Raw genomic sequence first — 26,562 nt, 5'->3', positions numbered from 1 at the left:
TCTCCGATGTGATACAAGATGTAATTTGCCTCATATCATATGCTTTAAAAAGATTCACTTTCCATGCCACACGCAAAGACTTTAATAATTGTAACTTCAGTGGAACGGGGTGATACATGGGATTAGTAATCGATCACAGAGCCCTTCATCTCTAGATTACCAGTTCAAGTGTCACATAGATCTGTAGTGACTAAGTAGTTACAAGGTGTCAACTGCTTGGAAACCTGAATAATATGGATTGGTGGTCTCAGTCCAGATCACAGTGATGTGTCACAAAAACTATCACTCCAACTGACACCTTTGCAAAAGGCTCTGCAGACAGGCCAAATGATTGAACTTGCTTGGATTTACCCTCACACTCCTACAACAATCCCTCTGAGTAAGGACTGAAACACTTTAATAGCGCAGAGGTATCATGCATTGTTGATGCTTTTGTTTTGCTTTTTTCTGTGGATATGCAAAGGACTAATATCAACCTGGCACCTTTCACAAGTTCTATAAGGTTTTCATATTTTTTCCTCGTTGTTAGAAAATCATTAAATAGAATAGTTAAAACTAAAAAAAAAAAGTGTATATAATTATCTGGCTTCAATATAAATGTCCCACAACATCTCTACCTACCTGTGTCCCCGATCCTGCAAAGACTTACTTTATGCAATATGCTTCACTTTACTACCATTACTATTATTATTTACCATGAGTTGTCTCATTGAAATCAATAGAGCTACTCATGCTAGTAAAGTTAGGCAAGTGCATAAACCTTTGCAGGTTCAGGGCCTACAGGCATTTCTAAAACGCTCAGACAAGTCTTGATCCCGAGCACACTGAACTCAATGGAGATAATCACATTGACTTTGAATCAAGCCTCCACACAGGGCCTAGGCCAGCGGTTTTCAAACTTTTTGAGCCGAGTTCCCCTCTTTGAGGTACAATTTTTGGGTGTGCCCTCCCTCAATACCTGTCCCTCTCGCCTTGGGTTTTCAGGGTGGGAGAAGGTATGTGCGACAGTCTCTGGGGATGGAGCGAGAACTGGGCATGGAGGCATTGACACTGACCCACAGGCTGTGTGGCCTGCTGAGGTAAGTCAGGAGGTGGAGGTGGCACTCCCTCCCCGAGCCCCCCCACGCAGGACTGTCATTGCCGCTCACCTCCCTGAACACTCCTCTGAGCACCCCACGAAAACCTCTTGTGTAGGCATTGAGTAAATCTTAATATTCAATTAATATGGAAATTAAACATTTTTTTTAAAATCACCCATTTAATGCAGCTTACCAGAGCTACCTGTAACCCTCATATCCTAGCACTTCTTGGCAATTGTGTCTCATGTGACACATGGGCACTCATATGTCCAGCTTTACTCCTGAAAAATCTAAAGTGATGGTCAAAATTAAGTTACAAATCCCTCAACATCATCTGACCATAAATCTTGAGAACATACATTTAAGAAGGGGAATATTTGTGGGGTTTTTTTGTATTCTAAACCACCTAAAATGTTAGAAGACATCACCACATCCGTTTTAATTGTAAGATTCCCATGACTTTGATTGCTTTTCCCAAATCCCTGATAAAATGCTAATTCCTACTTCAGAAAAATGGCTGTACCCACTGTTTCAGAAACCAACAATCCCCCGTAAAATTATACGGTTAACAAAAAAACAAAAACAACCCCGCTTCTTTTTGTTGTTTACCACGCTGAGCACTAGTAAAGTAAAGCTCACACTACTTTCAATACTTGTTGAGTACAGAATCAGATTTAAAAGGGGATCACAGCTGTTAATGTTATAAACAACAAAACAGCTCCTCATTTGCTACACCCATGACTTACCCCTCCTGTTTCAGTGAGCTAAGGAACAGCAGTAAGCCAACAATATAGCTCCTTGTAGCTAAACAATGGATTATTTTACATGTTGAGATTCTCTAGTTTATATCTTTCTGTGTATTACTGCAGTTTTCAATAGCATTTTTAAGCTAAAAGACCACCTCTCACCCAGAGGAAGGGGCAGCAGACACAATGCCCATCTCTGAGCCCAAGCCTGGAGAACAGGGTGGCATCCACAACCCATACACCCACACCAGAGAATGGAGCAGCACCCACCACATCCCCCCGCCCCCCCATGCCTCACCCTGGAGAAAGAGACAGCTTGGGGCACTGAGGGGGTGGTGCACCCAGTCCTGAAGTGCACCCATAACCCTCACCCCCAAGGCTCCCCTCCTCCAGCCTTAGAAGGGCAGCACCTCTGCCCCTCCCCTATCACCCATGCCCAACCCCAGAGAAGATGGTGGCACTCACAGCACGCTCCCCATCTTCACCCCCCTCCCCCCCAGGTGCGGTGGGGTCACGGGTGCTGCCCCCAACACGCCAGTTCTCCCAAACCACGACCTGCTCCGTCACCCCACCACGGGCAGGGGGCAGCACCCGGGGGGCAGCACCCATGACGCACACCGCCAGGCCGCATCCCAGAGAGGGGGGCAGCCCGCCCCCGCGCGCAGCTTCTCGCTCCGGACTAGGGAGCGGCCGCCCCGCCCCGCCTGCAGCGACACCCCGGAGCGGGAGCGGGACACCTCGCCAACGCCTCCCACGGGACCAGGGGCAGAGGGAGGCCAGGGCAGGGCCCTCACGACCCTCCCTAAGTGGGAGGGGGCCGGCGGGACTCCAGCCCCCCGGCCCGGGACGCACCTTCAGGCTTCCCTTGGCGGGGATGGGCAGCGGCGCGGGCGGGCTCCCCAAGCCGCCTTCCTCTTCATCCTCCTCCTCCTCCTCCACCTCCACCACCACGTCCTCGTCCTCCTCCTCCTCCAGCGCCGCGGCAGAGCCCTCTCGGCGGGGCGGCCTCCAGCAGCCGCTCTCGGGCTTGGGGACCCGGCCCCCGTCCGGGGCGGGCGCTGCCAGCGGCACGCTTCGCCGCCGGCTGCCCAGGCTGGATCGCTTGGCCAAGCGCCGCGCCTGCATGATACGGAGCCCGGGGCGCGCCTCAGCTCAGGGCGGCGGCCCCGCGCCGGCCACTCATAGACACCCGGCGGCGCTCACAGCGGGACACAGCGGCTGGAGGGGGCAGCGGGGCGGCGCAATGGGCGCGCTGCAGCCATGGGACAGGCGGGTGCAATCGGCTCGGGGGCGGGGGGCACTGACTCCCCAGTCCCGCGGGGCTTCCCCACCTCGGCGCGGGCCTGCCCTGCCCTGCCCGTCCCCTCTGCTCTGCCCCAGCGGTCGGCAGCGGTGCGTTCCTGCTTTACTCGCCTCTCCTTGCAGGCAGCCCGCTCGTCCCCTGCCCCAAAACCCGGACTGGATTCCTCCCGCTCACCGTGAGCTCAGCCGGGCGCTTCGCAGGAGAGCAATGGCCATGCTCCAGCGCTGTCACCACCACGCCTCTCCCGGGGCGGGAGGAAAGGCTCGCTGCTGCTGCTTGAGAAAGGGAGCCAGGGCGAGACGATTAGCGGTGCTTAACATTTGCCACATGACTGGCCCCGTGATGACACTTGAGGGATGCGGTCATTTAAATAAGCTCTTATAAACACTTAGGATTAGTAGATTCCCACCATTAATCAAAACCAAACAGTCATTTTGAAAACAATCATTATCCGGCAGTTACACCTTCTCAACCTAACCTCATTGCGAGGGGCATCATTCATCTGAGTCCCAAAGTGTCCCATATGTTATTTACAACAGAAATAAGGAATTCCGAATCCGTTAACTATTATACAGCAACGTGTGTCTCCATGTATACAGGATCACAGGAGTTAGAGATGGTGCTCCAATAAATTTGTTTTTTTCAAATCCACCCCCCTGTGCATAGAATATTGTTCTAGTAGACGATACAGCCTATATTACACAGATATAGCACTTTCATTGATAAACCACAATCTTTCCAGAGCAGGATACTTTGTTATTTTTAAAAGGACTCCCTGAATCAGAGCTACCAACAGTTTGAGAGGATAGCCCTTGGCTTTGCACACTTGTTCTAAAGAATTGGAGTTCTAACCAGTGTTACAGGACTATGGCAGCTATTAGCATCCTCACCTCTGCTGTCGTTCCCCCGCCCCCCTCCCACTTCATTTTTAAATGTATTAACGTGCTGTGCTGTTAATACAAGTAACTTTCTTTTCTCTCTCTACCTCCTGCTTCTGGGTAGGTGGGGATTTACATCTTTCTCTAAAGCATTCTTGTACTTGTGATAGGATCTGTGAATAGACTGACCATCGCCAATTCTCCTATACCTAGTTCTTATTCAATATATTTTCCAAAACGTCTTGAAGTAAGTACTGCAAGCACTTGAAAGACTCATTTTGCTGTAGCTTCACCCTCTTTTACCAACTATAATGCAATGCTGTTTTATTGCTTTACCACATGCTTAACAAAACACAGCAATAAGACTGTGATACTGCCAGATACACTGGCAAAAATTTGCTCAGTTGGGGATTGACAAGTTTGACAATAGTCATCATTGATTAGATGTGCAGTTCTCTCATACCTTCTGACATACATACGATTATCTAGCTTCTTACCTCTGTTGCGTTTAGTGGCTCAATCCTGATTTTGCAAAAGAGACAAAAAGTAAATCCCTCCTCTTTTCACTTCTAACCACATACATTGGAAGGCAAAATGGACAGCGTAAATGAAGTCCAAAGACAGGTTTAAGTTTTGCTTTAAATGTGGGTTCCATCATGCCTAAGGCCTAAAAGCCTTGAAAGGTTAAAGACAGAGTGAATCCATATATACAGTACATTCATGTATTTGAATTAGGGCTATCAATCACCGTTAACTCAAGCAATTAACTCAAAACAAATTAGCTCGACTTAAATTAATCACCCACTATTAAACAATAATAGAATACCAATTTAAATGTATTATAAATATTTTTGGATGTTTTCCTACAGTGCTCAGGAAATGGTGGGTCAAAACATGAAGGGGCACACAAATGTTTAGCATAGCTGACAATGTAAATACTTTACAGTGCTACAACAGTGCCATGTAAACACCTGTTCTCACTTTCAGGCAACATTCTAAATAAGAAGCAGGCAACATTATCTCCTCTAAATGTAAACAAACTTGTTTGCCTTAGTGATTGGCTGAATGGGACTTGTAGGCTCTAAAATTTTACATTGGTTTATTTTTGAATGTAGCTATGTAAAAAAATAAATCTGCATTTGTAAATTGCACTTTCATGATAAAGAGATTGCACTATGGTAATTGCATGAGGTGAATTGAAAAATACCATTTCTTGTATTTTTTTTTACAGTGCAAATATTTGTGATAAAAATAATATAAAGTGATCAGTGTACACTTTGTATTCTGTGTTGTAATTGAAATGAATATATTTGAAAATGTAGAAAACATCTAAAATGTTTAAATAAATGATATTCTGTTATTGTTTAACAGTGTGATTAAAACTGCAATGAATCATAATTATTTATTTAATCTCATGTTTAATCATGATTAATTTTTTAATTGTTTGACAGCCCTGATTTGAATATCACAAATCTAATTTCTGATCTTCCATAATACCTTAAATCCACAGTATGGCTGTCTGTCGTATCCAACAATGATGTCACAACATCTTTTGTGGCTCCATAGGCTAATCTGTGAGGAGCAAGGTTGCAAACAGATGTCACATAGGAATGTGTAGGCTGAAGGCTGCTGAAGGCTCGGCATTAAGTTTGACCCTTTTTTCCAATCAGTTTTACATGTCTGTCTCTCTCAAAGTGTTGCTCTCCATTCAGGTCTGTCCTTAGTTATGTCTTCAAAGTTATCAATATTTATGTTCCATGAGGTGAGATTTTGCTTACAGGTGTCTTTGAAGCATTTACACTGATCACCATTCCTGTATTTTCTAAGTTTCTGCTAGACATAGAGGATACTTTCAGGAGTCTGTCATAATATGATCTGTCCATCTAAGCTGAGCTTTGATAGTCATCGCCTCAGTGTTGGTTGTTTTTGCTCTTTCAAGGATGTTAATGTTTGACTCTTTGTCTTGTCAGTAGACCCTCAGAAGAGAGCAAAGACAGCCCATGTGAAAATTTTCAGGTTGCTTGATGTGGCTGCAGTAAACTGTTCATATTTCGTATCCCATATAAAAGGGATGCTATCACTGCTGCATTATATATCATCAGTTTTGTTGAGAGTTTGATGGTATGTTGCTTGAGTGTCCTAAGCCTTCCTAAAGCCTGACTTGCCTTTTGAATTCTGTTTTGATATTTCTTGATCTGTAGAACCATCACTTGAGTTGACACTGCCAAAGTATGCAAATTGATTGTCATTCTTTAATTTTGGACCATCAATGATTATATTTGGCTCAGGGAGCTGATTGGAAGAGGACTTCAGTTTTTTCCAGGTTGACAGTGAGTCCAAACTGTTTAGTTGCTTCTGAGAACCTGTCAAGGATAAGCTGTAGGTAATTTTCACTATTATAGCCTTTTTTATTTAAATTGAATGTAGTAATTTTGTATTCAACTACCATGAGTTTAGATCCTACTGCTACAGTTTCAAGCACAACTGAATGAAAATTACTTCCGGTGTTTTTCTCAAATTTGGAGACTCTAGGAGCACTCAAAGTCGAAGGATAGTGACCACAGACATAATCACAAGTACAAAGTTTTATCTGCACTACAAGGTTTTTTTAAATCAATAAGTAAGGTTACAGTTACCCATGCATATAGAAATCCTACACAATAACTAAGACTGTAATCAAACTCACATCCTGAAAAATATTCGAGGACCCAATGGACCTCTCAATAGATAATCATCAATAGAGGGATGGTTCCTGCTAGTGTTTTCTGTGAGGTCAATTCTTGGGCTCAACCCTTGAGTCTTCCCACTTTTACCCAACTAGGGAATCTCTTATCTTGTTGTTCTGAGCATACATAACACCTTATGCATATGCATGAGGGTTTCAAACCTCTTTTCCTTATCTGTGCTTGTATATTTCATGGATATTGGGGTGTCCCAGTTTTCCAAGGTTGTTCTTAGTTCTTCTTATGCTCATTAGAACCTACATACAACATGTACCCTGTGGTCAGGACAGGACATTCCATGATGTTACAATCAGGTGTCTCGTGATCTCGACATTACCTTACCATTTATTGCAATCTAGTTTTTTATAATGTTACCTTTTGGCACATCTTTTGCAGTAATCTTGTGACTTTAATGGCATAGGGTTATTCATCATTCACCCACTCATGTCAAGCATTGTTAAGCCTATGACCTAGTAACAAATCTATTTCGCACACATTGATTATTAATGAAATAGCATATGAATTGACCATAACATCACATACTACAATGATAAATGGATGATAAAATGAACTAATTGGCTACACTATGACTAGGTAGAGCAGAGTCATCTGCAAAAAAGGCTTCACATGTGAGGAAGTCCACTGTAGTTTAAATTATAAACACTTTATGAGGGATAGTGGGCCACATTCTGATCTCATTTGCACCGGTATAAGTGGAATAATTCCACTGAATTCAAATTCACTGAGTCAATTTACTGGAATTATTCAAGGTTTACAGGTTTCAGAGTAACAGCTGTGTTAGTCTGTATTCGCAAAAAGAAAAGGAGTACTTGTGGCACCTTAGAGATTAACCAATTTATTTGAGCATGAGCTTTCGTGAGCTACAGCTCACTTCATTGGATGCATGGTTAACAGTGATGAATCTGATATCAGATTCTACCCCTATGTGTTTTAGTTATAATTATACACTAGAAGGGAAATGGGAAAATAGATGGTAGGCAAATTGAATTCATCATGATCACAAGTGTAAGGTTATGCAGCCACACATCTAGAATGTGAAGGACTAAATAAAGACTCAATTATCTGGCCCAGGAAAGCAAACATATTCAAATACTTCCATAGAGTTACATTCTACACTAATTTATGCTGGGGTAAAGCTAGAATAAACTGTTTTCTTCAATGTAATTTCAGAATACAGGTCTGTATATTTAGACCTTCATTCAGACTGTTTCTCCTCAGAATTATTGTAGAATTCAGTGGGCTTGATAATTATTGTCTGTGCATTGGATTTAGACCAGTGAAACAGAGCAGAAACTGGTCTGAGATTTGTAGCACTTCCTAGCTGAGCCAGATTGGGATGATAGCAAGAATAGTTTCTCTCGCAGAATTTCATGTACACCTGGAGTACAGAAATAACTATTTGTTCCATTTCTCCCCTGCCCATTTCTCCTCCAGCAGCACCTGGAACAGAGTTTAACACAGATTTTCCAAGAGGTTAATTTAAAAACAAAAGTGATGTCCTAAGATTTAGAAGAACAGTTAAGGGATCATAAACGCAGTTTCCACAAAAAGAAAAGGAGTACTTGTGGCACCTTAGAGACTAACCAATTTATTTGAGCATGAGCTTTCGTGAGCTACAGCTCACTTCATCGGATGCATGCACTTCAAAATCTTCATTTTTCTAGGTCCACTAAGTGTTAGGAGTCAAATGTGTAACAGAATCCACTGTCTCCCAATCAACTCTCTTTCCTTACCTCAGAGTCAGCCTTAGCACTTGGGGGGAATACATGGTTTTGGGTTTTTTTTGCCATGCTGTTACCCACAAAAATGTAGGACACCCCGCCTATACCCTACTGAGGGCTCAAGGCATGACCCAGCCAATTTAGGCACCCCCTACCTTTTCCCTTCCAAGGGTTGGGGGTGTAAGGCACCTATCCTTATCCATGGGGCTCAGGAAGAAACCTGATCAATTTAAGTACCTGCCCTTTCCCACGGGGCTCAGGGCTCTATGGGTCCGTGGAACCTTTTCCCAGTGAAAGAGCCTTACACAGCTGTGCTCTAAACATCTATTTATTAGCAGCACACACAGAATACATATATGAAGCAAATCTCTTATGCTCACCACTCCCAATATACAGACAAACTTCACCTGGAGCACACTGGGCTTCTGATACAAAGCCTGATGTTTCAGGCTCTCTTTCTACTACAATGGTCAGTCGGGATCCTCTCATCTGAGGATGCCGGTGCTGCCTCTGCACGCCACGGTCATGCAGAGGGATCAGAGTTCTAGCAGCTTAATGTTAAATTGAAGTCCGGAGATGGTTCCCAAAAAGCATTGGTTTTTAGTTACATTATATAGGTAAAACTAGTTACCTCCTTTAACTTCTCTAAACCTATGATATTATTCAATACCCCTAGGTAACAAAATTTAACCAATCACGCACTGGCACCTATGTTTTCTCCTCCCTGCTCAATTCTTTTTACATTTCAGAGTGGTAGCTGTGTTAGTCTGTATCAGCAAAAACAACGAGGAGTTCTTGTGGCACCTTAGAGACTAACAAATTTATTTGGGCATAAGCTTTCATGGGCTATGCCCAAATAAATTTAGTCTCTAAGGTACCACAAGAACTCCTTGTTCTTTTTACATTGAATGTCTCATGCCCAAATTGTAATTTATTTATGACTTTCTTTGTTTGTGGAGAGAGTCAGCATAAATTTGCTGGTTAGAGCTTATTTTATCTATTTTACCAATTCTTGGGGTCTTTCTGTTTCCTCCCTAAACTTCCAAGCGCCTGCTTTATAAAATAAATCTATTGGAATATAAATATTGTACTTACATTTTAGTCATTACAAGTCATTGCCTGTATGAAATTTTAGTTTAGTTTGTACTGACTTGGCTAGGGCTTTTTATATAGCCTTTTGTAAAACCTCAGCAAATATCTAGATGATTTGATGTACCTCCGAAGACATCTGCATACCCCTGATTGAGAACCACTGGCACAAGATACTTCCCAGTCTATCTATACCTGTCTTCACTTGCCATGGAATGACTGAATTTTGATTTTTGTTCTTTAGTCTCAGATCCATCTTTTTCTCCTTTCCATTAATGTTGGCCTTTTATCACCGGAGACAAGACCCGCACCCCTCGCAACTCATGTTGTACTTCAATTCTTCTCTGCTTTTTTTAAAACCTAGCAGCAAGGAGAAGTAAATCACAACCACCTAGATATATGTAATGTGAACACCACATTGTGTTAAAAACAAACACTTTTCCTTGTCTCCACTAGAAACCCCTATTTTAATCTCAGAGTCGCTTCATTCTAATGCCTTTTTCTAATCCATAAACTAGACATCGCCACATCTTGTAAAGGTGTATGGAAGTATATTGAAGGGAACATTCCTGTAGAGAGGCGTGACCTAAGAACTCCTTTATGATCCTAATTTCTCTGTTTCTAATATTTAATTATAGTGTGTAACAAATGTAGTTGAATTTGCTTGAGCTGTACCTTTAAAAGCAGCACATGCATTTGTTATGTGTGTAGTCTGCTACTTCTCTTGTACTCCCAGGCATTGGGGCTGCTGCCAACTTCTTTAATTGGGGATCTGCCTTCTCCCCACCCTCTTTGTGAACTTCTGATTCTTTTTGCTTTGCAATGATCACTGAACAGCTGGGAGGACAGTCAGGCACCTTCAAGAAGAAGGGAATGATTGACAACATTAGTCTGTACATTGTCTACCAGATGCTGTGCAAAAGAAGAGAGGTGGCAACCTTCCCACCCTCTCTTTAGTAACCCAAATCATCGCTTCTGTGACATTCATGTGCCCACTCATCTAGAGAATGGGGAGCACAAGATTGCTTCTGAATCTGGCTATTGTGTGGAGCAATTCCACCATGCAATCAAGGCTATATTTACGTTAAGAAGGTTCTAATAGTAATCATGTGTTGGAATGAAGTCAATAGTAACAGTTTTAATCAGCAGTCAAACATTTCTCTTTCTGATCACGGGTACAAGATCAGTACTTAGAAAAGGTTATTAGTCCTGAAAGTACTTTTGGTGGTCCAACAAAGTGTTTCAGTGTTGGCAGATCATAATAAAACAGACCATGAAGAAAGGGTGTCATCTAGGTTAAAAACTGTCTCCCCCCACCATCAACTATATAAATCTTCAATAATTTCACAAAAAATAAAGCTAATATGTGTGCTTCTTGCATGGTTTCCTCTCCTGGAGAAGCCTGAGAAGTCATCCACGTCTCATGCTAGTGCTAACATCATGGGCTCTTCCTGTTTCCATGTTTAAACATAAACCACAATGAGAGAAACAAGAGGAGAAATTAGAAAATTTGTAAAACCAGTGCTTTCTCCACTTCACTTACTTAGGCCAATGAGAAATAGACACTTCATAAGACATTAATGGCAGCATTGGACTAAAACAGCCTCTCAGACTACTTCTATAGGGTACCAAGAGTGGGAAGTACACAGTTATTGGCCTCGGTTCTGCAAACACTTAAACACATGCTTAACTTAAAGCATGAGAGTAGGCCAACTGACATCAGTCCAACATCAGTAGGATTATTTGCGTGAGGTACATTAAGCATATGCTGAAACAGTTGTAGGATTGGGGTCATTAACTTCTCTTTACTGGTGACATGTGAAATGGAAACAATTCAGCTCGAGTCCCAGAATCTAGGCTGAATTTTCAGGGCTAGCAGTTAAAAAGAGCAACCAACACTTCTTCCTTGCAAGATGAGCAGATTTGATCAGGAATTTAGTAAGACACAATAACTAGAGAAGCTCACAATGCCATATTTACCAACTCACTTTTTAGGTTGTAACTGCACTGTAACGTTTGTGATACTACTGACCGTTTTTACACAGTTGTCAATCAACAACTGAGAAAAGACTGAAATAATGAATTCAATAAACTAGGTGACATACACACTTTTAAAACAATATAACTTTGATTGTTATTAATTATTTATGTTGTCATCTTGCCTTCCCCGTGCCCTGACTTCAGTTTTGGTGTAGTTTTAGCAGTCGTGATTTACACAAACTCTTGGTATTATGGATGAATGTTATCTACCTTTGAAAACTGGGATCTGAACATTTCAGATTATGTGCCACATTGGTTTTACTTCTAACAGTTCTTGAGGTAGTGGCTATTAAAATTGTGTCAGAACTGAAGGAAAAAATAATCAGGTAGCCTGATAACTTGTATGCCACCACTGCCAGAGACGGACGGAAAGCTGAATCCACAGTTTGAATTCTTCTCAGTTCCTGGTGGTATATGAGATGAGCTCTAAGTTAGTCTCTGGTTCCACAGAATAACACCACCACTTCATCTAACAAATCTGACCCTTCACACCAGTATAATTATACATCCTTGCTTTTAATAGCAATTTATCCTTTTCTGTAAGAAAATTAAGCTTTGGGAAAAAATTCTGGCTTCCTGATGAACAATCTGAAGTTCATGTATGTTCTTTTACTCATATTAGCAGTTTCCTCTACTGTAAAATGAGCATAATACTTAATTTGCCTACCTGGCAGGGGTGTTGTGAGGAATAATTTATGTTTGTAAAGCAATTAGAAGACAAAAGCTTTAGATAGATGCTACGTTATGATGCAATTGACTATTTTCATACTGGTAATTTTAGAAATATGATCAACTTTACCTTAAAGGGCATAAAATGGAAAAGCTAAGGATGAGTGTGTCACATAAAATAGTGAGCTTTACAGTAAGTAAATACTGTTCATTAGAACTGGTTGAAGTTTATCATTTGAAATGTTTTGATGGAATTCCCCTCCCCCCCACAAAAAAAAGTCTGCTTTCCTAATTTTTTGGCTTAAATTAAAAAAAACCCAAACATTTTTCAGTTGCCAAACACTCCAGTAAAAGTCTGAACATTTTGGAGGGAAACAAATCATTTGTTGACATTTTTTCACAGAAACTCTTCCTCTCCTCTCCCGATTTTCCCTGACCATTTCTACTGTTCATACATCATGATCTTTGGAGGGATCTGAACGTATCTTTCTTCCTCCCACAAAAATGAATGCGTGTAACCTTTTAGAATAGCTATCTTGCATGGAAATTATTTTGTGCATTTAAGAAAAACAACATTGTGTATGTTCTCCCCTACAAAGGTGAGTGTGTGTGATCCTCCTATTTGAAATTCTACTGTTTTACCAAAAAGAAAAGGAGTACTTGTGGCACCTTAGAGACTAACCAATTTATTTGAGCATGAGCTTTCGTGAGCTACAGATCTCTTGCATCCGATGAAGTGAGCTGTAGCTCACGAAAGCTCATGCTCAAATAAATTGGTTAGTCTCTAAGGTGCCACAAGTACTCCTTTTCTTTTTGCGAATACAGACTAACACGGCTGTTACTCTGAAAACTGTTTTACCAGAAACCTTGCATCACTTCAGCAGATGTCTCAGTTTGCCAGTGTCACAAATGCTCACAATGCATTCGATCCATGCTCCTGCTCAGGATCCTGTACAGTTTTTTATTCTGACTATTCCACCTACCGGCAGAATGCTGTCTGTAAACATATGTGGTTCAGAGAAAGGGAGCTTGCCATTGGTAGATTCACTCCAGCAGGCCTCCACTACACTACACATCGGATCTGTCAGTTACTTTTACAGTGTGCACTAGATTTTGGCGCCACCGCTGGGAGTGAGGTTTTTGTTCCATAACAAAAACATGAGCTTGAAAAGCAAGGCTATCGTACAGTCTATGAAGAGAGAAAGGAAGGAATACACCCTGAGAACGTTTCAGAGCTGTCATCGAGGCAGCTTTCTCTGGCTCTCAGAGATTATATTCGAAACAATGTAACAAATTATATTTGCATCAGCCATAAAACTGTTTAATCCCATAAAGATGAACATTAGGCAGTGGGCTCTTATGAACTATTTGTAGCTTTAGGTGGAAGTGTACAGTATTTTGATCTGTTAAAATTAAGGTGATCAGATAGCAAGTGTGAAAAATCAGGACGGGGGTAGGGTGAGATAGGGGGTCTATATAAGACAAAGCCCCAACTATTGGGACTGTCCCTATAAACTCGGGACATCTGGTCACCATAGTTAAAACGCTTTCCAGTAATTTTGACTACCTGCATTTTTCTTATGACAATGGTCCTGTGGTCAAGACCCAAGACTGAGATGTCAAGATTGCTAGGTTCTGTTTCTGGCTGTGGAGCAGACTTCCTGTGCAAGCTTGGTCAAGTCATTTAAGCTCTTCCTGCTTCCATTTCCCCACCTGTAAAATGCAGCATTGTCAGTTCTCACGATTTTATTTCGCATCTCATTAAATTTGTTGTTTTCTTAAATCCAGAGCTCTGGGAAACAAGTGATTTCATGAGACTCTAAGCTTTCGTTAAAAAAAACAAAAACAAACAAACAAACAAACCTTTCTAGCCCTCATTGTTTGTGGAGAAAAGCTTTAAAATCTGACCCAAGCATACTCTAATGTCTAAAAGAAACCAGAAGGCAAAGAAAAAGAACCCCAAATCTGTTTTTAAAATGGCTCAAAATCATTATTATTGAATCTCATGAGTTTGGGGTCCTGATTCATGATTTTTGAATGCTTGGGGTTGGCCGTAGGAAAATGGGACAGTGACCTATCTCATAGGGCTATTATTTATCTTAAGCCATTAATATTTGTTAAACACATGGCATTTACTTAGTGTCTTACATACAATGATCTCAGAGGATAGTCAAGGCTGAAGCTAACTTTCCATTAAAAACTCAATTTCTAACTGTACCCTAACTTCTCCAAGAATATACTGATTCTCCCTCCCCTCTTCCCCCCAATATTTCACACACTGAATCTCATTCTGGGGTAGAGGTTTTTTGGGAGGATTCATGAAATTCCAAAGAAAAAATTTGAAGTCCTGATGTTTCAAACATTTTCTTGTAATTATTTTTAAACAAACTTTTTTGACTTATAAGAGTGTAGAATTATTAAAACATAAAGGGCTCTTTTAAAGTGTTTTCAGAGTAAACTTTTCAAATATAAACATTTATAAATATTAGTTGACTTTCTATTCCAGGCTTTGCTGCAGCAGCAGCTGGCCTGAGACAAAAAATAGACATATCATCAGCATGGGAAGGGGCAGGACAATGTGGGGCAAAATGAGGAAGGGCAAGGACTGAGGGGCACTTAGTGGGATGGAACAGAGCTGTGTTCTCGAGTCTCAAAGGCTTTGTCTAGACTTGGATTTAAAGATGTGCTGTAAGAAGGCATTAGACAAGGCAGTGGGTGCATTGACATGTGTTAGCTGGTCACATAAGAGCCTCGCTTTAAATACCCACTGCTTTGTCTACACTAGACTTTTAGAATTGGTCAGTCAGAGCACATGGGCTAACGCCTTGTTACAGCACATCTTGAAATCCAAGTCTAGACAAAGACAGAATGAAGGCACTCTGGGAAAGGCTGGAGCGGATTATGAAGGCAGGCAATAGATAAGCAGCCTATGGAAGGGTGGAATTTGGGGTCAGGGACATAAAGGACAGATATGGAAAGGGGTGCAGGGGACTAGGGGCGAGGAGTAGTGGTAAGGGACAAAGGCATAGAACGGAGCATATAAGGGACTACAGGAGACCAGGGAATATGGGGTGGGGATTGGAGAGGTTGTGTGCAGTGACTGGGAGAGGCACAGATGGCAGTGTGCAGGAGACCAGGGTGGGACACAGCCTGGGAGGATGGTAGACTGGTACATGGAAGGGGGCAGTGAAACGGATTGAAGTGGGAGAACAGGAGGGTTTTATATACTTTTTAAACATTTTAATCTACAAATGAGAGTGTTTGAAATGTAGCATGGTGCTTCCCCTGAGCCTCAGCAACCCCATCCCACCTCCATCTCTCCCTTGGTTTCTGCACTCCACTCCCCCTTCCATGTCCTAGTCTCCATCCATCCCTTCCTAGTCTCCTGGGAAATCTCCCCTACTTCCTCCACTCCCCCGACTGTTGTTTCTACCCATGCCAGCTTAGCTTACTGCAAACTGTTTATGCTCTCCAGTGGCCTGCACACCATTCCATCCTCTAAAAAGCTGTGCAAGAGATTTCTGTTTTATCTTCTTCTGCCCTGAATCCCCCTTCCATGTCTGACAGTACCCTACACACACACACACACACTCTCTCTCTCTCTTTCTTCCCTGTCCTCACTCCATGCCCCTCATCCAAGCCCTTGGGGTTTTTGTACCCCTACCTACAGGACAATTCATGGGGTAGGCCACTGCTCAACGCAAGTAAATATAGCAGAATCTGGCTCTTAGAAAATGGTACAAATAGTTTTACTTTCTTCTGTCTCTGTGGTCCCAGCTGTCCTAATTGTGTGCAGTTCAGAAAACTAAGTAGCCTGCAAACCCGTGTCTTATGGGACTTGGAACCTAGATTAATATTTTTGCATAGAAGCATCAAACTCCTCTTACAAATTGTAAGCTTACTTTCTTTTTAAAGTAGATTTAGTCAATCTTTTTTGTCCCATGAATTATTATTCCAAATATTTAAATATAATTTATTAATGTATCATAGTTTTGTCAAAAAGTAGATCATTAACAAAAACTATCTATCCCTATTAGTTATTTCCTACTAGGTTACAGAGAACGATATGTCATTTGCACATGCATTTTGAAAATTTACCCCACTATTGTATCCATTATTTTGCAAATTGCAGACATTGAGATGAAGGGTGTATAATTTACGAGCTTGCCTTTATTCCCTTTTGCAACATTGGTACTGCATTGGCATGTATCCACTTTTGCTGAAACTTCATTTGAATACAGCACATTCTTTATTATGATTAACAAAGAGCTGCTCTCTGGACTGCTTTGAATCTAAGTCTGCTCAGGGAGATTAGTTGATTTTGAGCAATGCCAACTCACTAAATAGCTCTGCTTCACTGGTCTCAAAGATATTTGGGACAATGGATGCACAAGTCTTTTTTTTTGTGTATTCTCCCCTGCAAATCGATATTTCAGCAGTTTTGCCATCCTTTGCCATTTTATTTCCCATTTTGTTTAACAGCGTTCATTCAAAGCATCTACTTCCCCCATGTTATTTTCCAAGATTTGTAAACAGAGTCAACTGTGCGTTGAACTCCAGCATTCAACCGTCTTAGTATTTCTCTTTGGTTGGTTTGTTTGTATGCTATCGCCCTCTACAGGATGGAAACAACTACAGTTGTATGCCCTAAGCCCTTTGTTGGCAGAGATTCTCCTTCAATTTAAGTGGAAGGGGCCAGACGTTTTGGAGCAGAGGGGATTCCTTACGGTCACCACGTGCCTCATCTGGCTGGGTATTCAGAAGAGCAACAACTGTGAAGCCCTAGGTAGCAACAGATTTGTTTACTAGATTCTTTTGTTTTCATAAGTTTCAACATTAACTCCTTCTCTGATTACCCTTGAGCAGGTAACGTGCAGATTGCATTTGTATGTTTAGGTGTATATTTGGCACAGGTATTTACAATCACTGTTAAAACTGAGTTCATTTCTCTTTAAATCATCTGTCTGAAGTCAGAAACTCATTTTCATGAAGCTGCTTTTGGATTTCTCCACCACATAAAAATTAGGCAGTTGTCCACTTCTGCTCATGGTGTAATTTATCCTAATTTACTCATCTAGGTTGACAGAAACCAGAGCTAGATGGGAACTTATTCCTTATAAAGTAATCATTAGAAAGGTGCATAAATTGTAATCCATAATGATTAGAGATCCATCATAAAGTACACACTCAATAGGTATATTGCTTTTGTGACTTCATAGCCATATCTGCAGATGGTAGTGACAAAAATATTCATATCTTTGTTATTTGTATTGCCAGAGCACCCAGAGGTGACCATCAAGAGTCAGGCCCCATTGTGCTAGGTGCTGTACAAACAGCAAACGACACAGTCCTTGCTTTGCAGGCTAGTTTAAGACAAGATGCAGCAAACAAATGTAACAAAAAATAGGAGGCAATAGGGGAGGAAGGACAAAGGCAACAGTAATACAGATATTTGCTGTGCTGTTGTAGCCATCTTGGTTCCAGGATATGAGAGAGATGAGGTGGGTGAAATCTCTTCTTGGATCAGCTTCTGTTGGTGAAAGAGGAAACCTTTCAAGTGCCACAAAGCTTTTCTTCAGGTCTTGGCTTGAGGAGCTCAAAAGATAGTACCTCAGCTAATAAAGATATGCAGTTACACAGATTAGAGGATGTGCACATAGGTGCTGGTTTTCTAAAGTGTCAGGGGTGGAGGGTGCTCGACCCCCAGCCCTGCCCCAGGCCACCCCCACTCCACCCCTCAAGACCCTACCCCCACTCCTCCTCTTCCTGCTCAGTTATGCCCCCTCCCCCGAGCATGCTGCATCCTTGTTCCTTCCTCGCTCCCAGCCTTCTGCATGCCGCAAAACAGCTGATTGCGGCCAGCAGAAGGCGCAGGGAGGGAGGGGGAAGCGGTGATCGGTGGGGCCCAATAGGGGGGCTGCCGGTGGGTGCTGAGCACCCACCATTTTTTCCCCATGGTTGCTTCAGCCCCAGAGCACCCATGGGGTCGGCGCCTCTGTGTGCACAACTCCATGGTTCCACATCAGTTATATTTAAAATAAAATATCAGGAGATGGGATTGCTATTACACTGGTCCTCCGCCAAGCTATTATCAAGTGGCAATTTCCAGTAGGCACCCGAACAGAAATAGGGCTTGAGGAGAGATTTGAAGGAAGGGTCACCATTCCCCTTATGCTTTCCCTCATTCTTGACAAGGGGAAAGAGAGTAAATAGAAGGAAAAGGACAATAGAAGGAAAAAGGAGAGAGAGAGAGATAGAAGAAATTAGATGGGTAGGCTATAAATCCTAAACTGGGAATAAAGGATGACTATGCAGTCTTAAAGGTTCATGAATCCTTCACAGGTCATCACCCAGAGAGGTAATGTTAGCCTACATAGAACCCTACTGGATTTCATGCTGGATTTCCTGCTGGGAAGCAGCAGTAAAATACCAGTTCTCAGTGACACACCAGAACCATTCACAATTGTGGAGATATTGAAGCAATGATGAGCATTTCCTTAAAAAAAAAAAGAGAGAGAGAGAAATTCTAATGTAAGTGTCTAAGAAAATAGTCACTAAAGACCAGATCCTGCTTCTGTTGAAGTCAATGACAAAAACCTCCATTGATTTCAGCAGTGCTGGAGGCTTGATCTTGCCCTTAGAACTATACCTCAGATTTCCATTTTGGATATTCATGTGTCAGTTTTGAGTCTATGGATTTTTGGGGGAGGGAGCGGACGGAACTCTTGACTCCCCTCTGTTTCCAGAATGCTGGCACTCTTGGGATAAGAAACCTCCAACAGGTATGAAGGTGCAGTAAACATAGGACTTCAGCATGTAACCTGTGAATCTTATTAACATTCATATTCAGCTAAAGTAATAGTCATAGTAAATATCCATTTAAAAACAGACATTGCTGATAAGTATTGGAGATGTGGATTATTTTCTGGCTTCTTCAAACATTAGAAGCTTTTGAGAAGAAGCGTGTGTACAAATTAAAATAATATCAGATACTGTTGTTGTTCCTGGGACTATTTTTGTTCCAGACTGAATTATTCATATAAGGGGTTTACCTTGGATTTACTGATTCATAAAATCCTTGGTTCCTACAAATTTCATTGATAAGAAAATACTTATAATATTGAAGATTCTATAATAGTGAAACACTGCTTATTCCTCCCAAGATAGAACACAGGTACAGGAGATAAAATGACATGGCAGCTCTAGAAATATCAGCTTAAAGAATTCCACATTCACTTGGAGACCAATCACTAGTGCACAGTATTTGCTACTATCATTTGTCTTCGGGCAGTCAGATATTATGGTGAAGAGCACAATAGAAATACCTCTAAATAGCTTCATCTGCATGTAGAATTCTTCTTCACCTCCACTAATGGAGAGTTGTGCAACATGCCCTAGGATTGTTAACTAGAAACCACCTTCCTGTGAAGTGGTGGGGATAGAGATTCAGGTGTATGTCAGATACATCAGTTTATATTTTGTTAAATGTTGGGGAATGAAAGTAAAAATGGATCAGGATATGATGAGAAGATTTGATTTGCCGTGGCATGATCAAGGCAGCTCAATTAATAGCACTGCCCAGTAATGTTGTCTAGCATAGGGATAGCTGGTTCCCTGAGTTTCACTTAGATCCATGTGTGGAGGACTTCTCCACACATGAACTTCCCTTCCTCCAGTCAGAACAGGGCACTACCCACCCTACCCTCCAGGATCCTGTAGATGGCTGTCCATAGGGGTAGAGACATCTGTCTGTGTGGTCCTGTTGCAGGACCTGAGTCTTATTTTACTAACCCATTTCAGTGGAAATAACTATTTTAATGAAGACACAGAAACTGGAGATAAACTAGTACATGAAGTTAAAATGCTAGAGCAAAGTACAGGGATTTAGTCAGGTAACTCCCATTAGTTCTAATTAGAATTGCACAGCTGAATCTAAACACACAACTTTATGGGCTTGTCCTATTGTTCTCAGCATATTTTCAGCAGCTTACTTACAAAATAAAGCACTAGGGGGAAGTGGCTCATTTAAACCTTTTCTGTAGGGCTGTCAACCTAGACAAATTGGAGGATTGGGCCAAAAGAAATCTGATGAGGTTTAACAAGGACAAGTGCAGAGTCCTGCACTTAGGATGGAAGAATCCCATGCACTGCTACAGGCTGGGGACCGACTGGCTAAGCAGCAGTTCTGCAGAAAAGGACCTGGGGATTATAGTGGACGAGAAGCTGGATATGAGTCAGCAGTCAGAAGGCTAATGGCATATTGGGCTGTATTAGTAGGAGCATTGCCAGCAGATCGAGGGAAGTGATTATTCCCCTCTGCTTGGCACTGGTGAGGCCACACCTGGAGTATTGCGTCCAGTTTTGGTCCCCCCACTACAGAATTGATGTGGACAAATTAGAGAGAGTCCAGCAGAGGGCAACGGAAATGATTAGGGGGCTGGGGCACATGACTTACGAGGAGAGGCTGGGGGAACTGGGGTTATTTAGTCTGCAGAAGAGAAGAGAAGTTAATCACGATTAATCACACTGTTAAACAATAATAGAATAACATTTTAAAAATATTTTTGGATGTTTTCTACATTTTCAAATATATTGATTTCAATTATAAAAGAATAAAAAGTGTATAGTGCTCACTTTATATTTATTTTTTATTACAAATATTTGCACTGTAAAAAACAATAGTATTTTTCAATTCACCTAATAAGTACTGTAGTGCAATCTCTCTATCATGAAAGTTGAATTTACAAATGTAGAATTATGTACAAAAAACACTGCATTCAAAAATAAAACAATGTAAAATTTTAGGGCCTGCAAGTCCAATCAGTCCTGCTTCTCATTCAGCCAATTGCAAAAACAAACAAGTTTGTTTACATTTGCAGGAGATAATGCTGCCTGCTTCTTGTTCACAATGTTACCTGCAAGTCAGAACAGGTGTTCGCATGGCACTGTTTAAGATATTTATGTGCCAGATGCACTAAAGATTCATATGTCCCCTTCATGCTTCAGCCACCATTCCAAAGGACATGCGCCCATGTGGATGTCAGGATCTGCTCGATAACAATCCAAAGCAGTGCAGACCAACGCATGTTCATTTTCATTATCTGAGTCAGATGCCACCAGCAAAAGCTGATTTGCTGTTTTGGTGGTTCCGGTTCTGTAGTTTCCGCATCAGAATGTTGCTCTTTTAAGACTTCTGAAAGCACGCGCCATACCTCATCCCTCTCAGATTGGAGGGCACTTCAGATTCTTAAACCGCAGGTGGAGTACGGTAGCTATCTTTAGAAATCTCTCATTTGTACCTTCTTTGTGTTTGGTCAAATCTGCAGCGAAAGTGTTCTTAAAGTGAACAACGTGCTGAGTCATCATCTGAGACTGCTATAACATTAAATATAAGGCAGAATATGGGTAAAATAGAGCCAGAGACATACAACTCTCCCCCAAGGAGTTCAGTTACAAATTTAATTAATGTATTCTTTTTTTAATGAGTGTCATCAGCATGGAACCATGTCCTTTGGAATGGCGGCCAAAGCATGAAGGGGCATACAAATGTTTAGCATATCTGGCATGAAAATACTTTGCAATACTGGCTACAAAAGTCCCATGCGAATGCCTGTTCTCACTTTCTGGTGACATTGTAAATAAGAAGTGAGCAGCATGATATCCTGTAAATGTAAACAAACTTGTTTCTCTAAGCCATTGGCTGAGAGAGAAGTAGGACCGAGTGGACTTGTAGGCGCTAAAGTTTTATATTGTTCTGTGTTTGAGTGCAGTTATGTAACAAAAAAAAAAATCTATATTTGTAAGTTGCACTTTCATGATAAAGAGATTGCACTACAGTACTTGTATAAGGTGAATTGAAAAATACTGCTTTTTTTATCATTTTTACAATGCAAATATTTGTAATAAAAGTAATATAAAGTGAGCAGTGTACACTTTGTACTGTATTGTGTTGTAATTGAAAACAATATATTTGAAAATGTACAAGAACATCCAAAAATATTTAATAAATTTCAGTTGATATTCTAATTGTTTAACAGTGCAATTAATTTTTTTGAGTTAATTGTGAGAGTTAATTGCAATTAATCTACAGCCCTACTTTTCTGGTTTGTCTTTTTAAAGAGAGGGATGACTAGGCGTGCTATTTTATCTTGCGAAAAGACTAGTTATAAACCCTTTAAAAATGAGGCTAGAATTACAAAAAAACCAAATGAAGCCCTGACCATTGTGCTGCTGCCAGTTACGACAATAATAGCAGACTTCTATTTCAGCTGCCCTAGGAAGCTAGAAAAGTCCATTTATCAGGAAAGCAAAGTTTAGCTCCTGAAGTTGGACACAGACAGTAAATCCTTCTCTCCTCCATCCCCAAGAGAAACTAAAAAAGCAGAAGAATTCAGAGACTTTAGTGCAATTCCAGATCCATCAAACATAGATGTTAATTCCCCTTTTCCTACATAACGCAAGTGAAGCTGAAATATTATATTGATTTCCATGCTACTTTCTCATCAGTGAAACTATTGTTTATTCATGGCTTTGCTGAGCTGTTACACTTCGCTGGCATTCAGGCTGGAAGCATATCCTTTACCGATGACATTTTAGCAGGTTTCCTCTAAGCAAGCCTTTCAAAACAAACAAACAGACTCATAGTTAGAGTCCTAATTTGCTCTCCAAAGCACAGGACTCAGACCTTTTTCTCACAAACATATTTCCTGCAGATTGTCAGCTGGCAGAAGTTTGGCAGGCACACAAAGGATTACAACTGGCAGGTTCTTTTTCTTCAGATGTTCTTCTATTCATGGCTGACCCACCATTGCACCTCATGTAATACCCAAATCCAGTAGCTGTGTATGCTGTGAGCTACTAGATTATGCACCAATATCTGCATTGCAAAAGCAAAGAAAAGGGAGATTAGAAAATTTTGCAAGACCACCAGAGTGGGCCAGCTAAGACAAATAAAGCAGCAGGTCTAACTTATTCCCTGAGCACTACTATGTATTGTAGCCCAGCAAATTCCTATGGAAACTTACAAACGCCCATAGCCTGCTGAAATGACTTACCTTGAAGTTAATGAGCGCCTGTGCCTTGGTTTCCTCCTCCTCTCCCCTTGCCTGCCCCCAATCCGTTCCTTGCTTCTTTGTGGCTGCTTGCTCAGCTCCTCTTCCGAGCCTTCCCTGCCCTCCCAAACTCTGTTTTCTGTGGTGGATGCTGCTGCTCCTTTCGACCCTTGCTTCAGAGACAGACAGCCTGGGGAGCAGGAGGCAGAAGAGATGCCTATTGCATGGCCTGAAAGGAGACAACACTGACTCCCAGATGAGGGAAAGGGCAGCCACGAGTTCGGGGACATGGAAAGGTTAGCCAGGGGAAAGAAGGAGCAGCACGACAGGGAGCTGAATGAGGCAAGGAGGGTGGGTTTCCCGGTTTGCTGGCTGCAGCGTTGACGACCCCAAGCATTCAGAAATTTGGAGTCAGGCTCCTGTAAAATCATGATTTTAAAAAATAGATCTGGCCTCTCATTTCTCTTCTGTTTTTGGAGCCTTTAGGGTTCCCGTTTTCAAGCTTTTCTCCACAACCCTGAGGGCTAGAAACATTTTCTATAAAAAAAAAAATACATGCTTAGATTCTCATATAATCTAATTCAGGGTTTGGTATTACCACATATCACCTGACTCCAGGAGCTGGGCCTTCACAAAACGCACATCAAACATGAGAGCTGCCAACACTGGGGCAGGGGATAAAGGAGGGAGGTGGAGGGGTGCTGCTGGCGGCGGTCAGGCCTGCATTCCAAATTAGCAGAGGTGGTAGATGGGGTGGAGCTTGCCAGGCACAATAGCTGAGCCCTCAACATTTATTCTACTTGCTCACTTAAAAAAATACTGGCCCTTAGCGAGGGGATTTTTCAAGGCTGTTGTATAGGATTTACACACCATCACTTGATTTTATACTAAATTATTCAAATGCAGATATATGTATCTCTCTCCATTCCCCCCGGCACGTGTGTACACACACACGGATATGTATATATTTAAAATGCTACTTACAGCAGAGGGTGCTACTGCCCACCTATATTGATCAAAGAGGTGGGTCATTCTTTTATTTCAATGTTATCCTCATTCTCCCCTCCTGTTTGCTGCCCAGGCCTGCTGGCTGTTTGTCTTGAATTATATTGGAAGCCATCCGGGTCAAGAGCCATTTCATTTCATGACTTTGTACAGCACCAAGCACTTTGGGGCCACCACTTCACAAATTCCAAGCCCAACTCCCATCCCCAGTCCATACTGCAGATAAGAGATCCCACACTCATAGCCAACTGCACATTTTTTCAGTGGGTTTTCTAAAAAAAAAAAAAAATCTTTAGACTCAATCCTCCAATCATATGTAAGATTCTATCCACTTTGATGATACTGTGGTACACTGGGCTGGTTTGGCATTTTGGGGAGGGGAAGACAGATTATTATTTGTCCCTCCATTTCCCCAAAGCTTAATTGACCTAGAAACGATTCCATCAGGAATAAATGTGCATTGATGGGGCCTGTGCTAGAGGACCAAGCCAGTTATGCTCAGGCAAAAAGTTTCCTATGACACCAAGAGAATTTTTGCTTGATTAAGAATTAAGGACTTCAAGATTTGCCCGTGTGATTCTGCAGTCCCAGAACGGTCATTAATGAGCCCCCCTGATATTTTCATTGATACAAAAATCCCCACGATATAGCAAGATTTTCCAGTTTGCCCAGAAGCAATTAGGAGGAACAGTAAATAATGAGGAATAGAATACTAAAGTTATTTTTGTGCCTGAACTAATTAATAGCAAGCAGCTTAGTGTAGGGGTATCATTATTTATTGAGCAATGACTGTGTAATCCATGCTCTATAAACAGAGGACAACAGGCTGTAAATTAAACACCAGAATATCTCCAGTGGCTTGGAATTGTAAAGTTATCAAGGGGGAGATTTGAAGACTATTGTAGGAAAATCTTGATACCTTCTTTCTTAACAGGGTGCATTGCTAAAGAAAATGATTAAGGTTCCAAAGACCTTCTGAATGGAGGATTGAGGTTGACTGTCTTACGGTGGAGCAAAAATAATTAGCTGTTATCTGCACAGGTCAGAGACACCTTTCCAATCATGCACGACCTGGCAGACAAATGCTGCAGTGCTCTTATTGTGAGCACAGCATGGAGGTAAAAAATCAGTCATTTCTACTGCACTTTATAGTTACACCAAGCTTAGGTACCTCAAGCCATTACATTCTTTTGATATCACTGTATACTAGTTGGTTATTATAACTAGCAAGTTGAAAGTGTTTTTCACACTAATTAAAAGTTTTGGGGTTTTTGCGGGGGAGGGAGGGGAAGGAATCCAATTCTTCCCTTTCTTTAGAGGCCCCTAGCCAGTCCATCTGAGGAGTGCTTCATGTGGCTCCCTCCTGCGGATCATTGCTAGGCCTTGCGAGGGTCACTACTGGAAAGCAGAAGGGCATCTTTTTCTTCTGTGTTTGTGCAGCATCCTGCACAGTGACTCAGGCCCTTGGGTCATACAAATAAATAATAATAATTATGGGCCTATTCAACCTCGCTCCTGTCTAACGGCTTAGTGCGATCTGTAGCACTTCCAAAACGGAGGGCCAGAAAGTGAAAGGTATCAAAGCAGATTTAAACAGTGTGAATTTAGGGAGACCGGCCCATTGACTCAATGGGAATTTTGCCAGGAAACTGGAGCTAGCATAGCTAACTGCAGTGAATCAATATGAACAGAGGTGCGCGATCAGCTACATGGCAATTGGAACCAAGCGAAAGCGCCTCGTCTTCCCTGTCTTGATGTTGAGCTGGTCGACAATTCCTGCTAGTATCAAACCCTTCCTAGGGGTGGCAAGTTATATGGGTCCGTGCGGCCTGTGCTCCAGGAACATTCAGGGCCTGGCTCCACCAATGTCCAAGGCTGGGTCTCTCCACCGGGCCCGCCTGCTGCCCCCACGTGCCTCCCGGCCCTGTCTGCCACCCCCAGGTGATTTAAAAGGGCCTGGGGGGCCCCTGGCTGCCACCACCTGTAGTGCAGCGGGGCTAAGGCGGCTTCCTGCCCGCCCTTGCCCTGCGCCACTCCCGGAAGTGGCCGGCATGTCCCTGTAGCCCCGGGGGAGGGAGGGTGTGTCTCCACATGCTGCCTCTGTCCCGAGTCCCGACTCCGCAGCTCCCACTGGCCAGGAACTACAGCCAATGGGAGCTGCAGGAGCGGTGCCTGTGTGCAGCAGCGTGTGGGCCGCTGCCTCGATGACGCTGCCAGAGGGGTGAGCAGGTCGCTTT

The 26,562-nt window shown here is 42.2% G+C and overlaps 1 protein-coding gene across 4 annotated transcripts in view; it reads right to left on the bottom strand.

The window, feature by feature from the left end:
- The window catches only part of ZNF704 (zinc finger protein 704), a 153,175-nt gene extending 149,782 nt beyond the window's left edge, over positions 1–3,393 (bottom strand). For all 4 annotated transcript variants that reach the window (XR_012157153.1, XR_012157154.1, XM_073330740.1 and 1 more), the window contains exon 1: positions 2,678–3,393. Coding sequence is in view for 2 of the 4 variants with exons in the window: in XM_073330740.1 (XP_073186841.1) it covers positions 2,678–2,950 (273 nt within the window). In the remaining 2 variants the exon portion in view is untranslated. The remainder of the gene's footprint in view (positions 1–2,677) is intronic.
- Between the last annotated feature and the right edge of the window lie 23,169 nt (positions 3,394–26,562).

The sequence above is a fragment of the Lepidochelys kempii genome, chromosome 2 (genome assembly GCF_965140285.1).
Source record: "Lepidochelys kempii isolate rLepKem1 chromosome 2, rLepKem1.hap1, whole genome shotgun sequence".
Taxonomy (NCBI): Eukaryota; Metazoa; Chordata; order Testudines; family Cheloniidae; genus Lepidochelys; species Lepidochelys kempii.
This window is presented reverse-complemented; position numbering and strand designations above follow the sequence as displayed.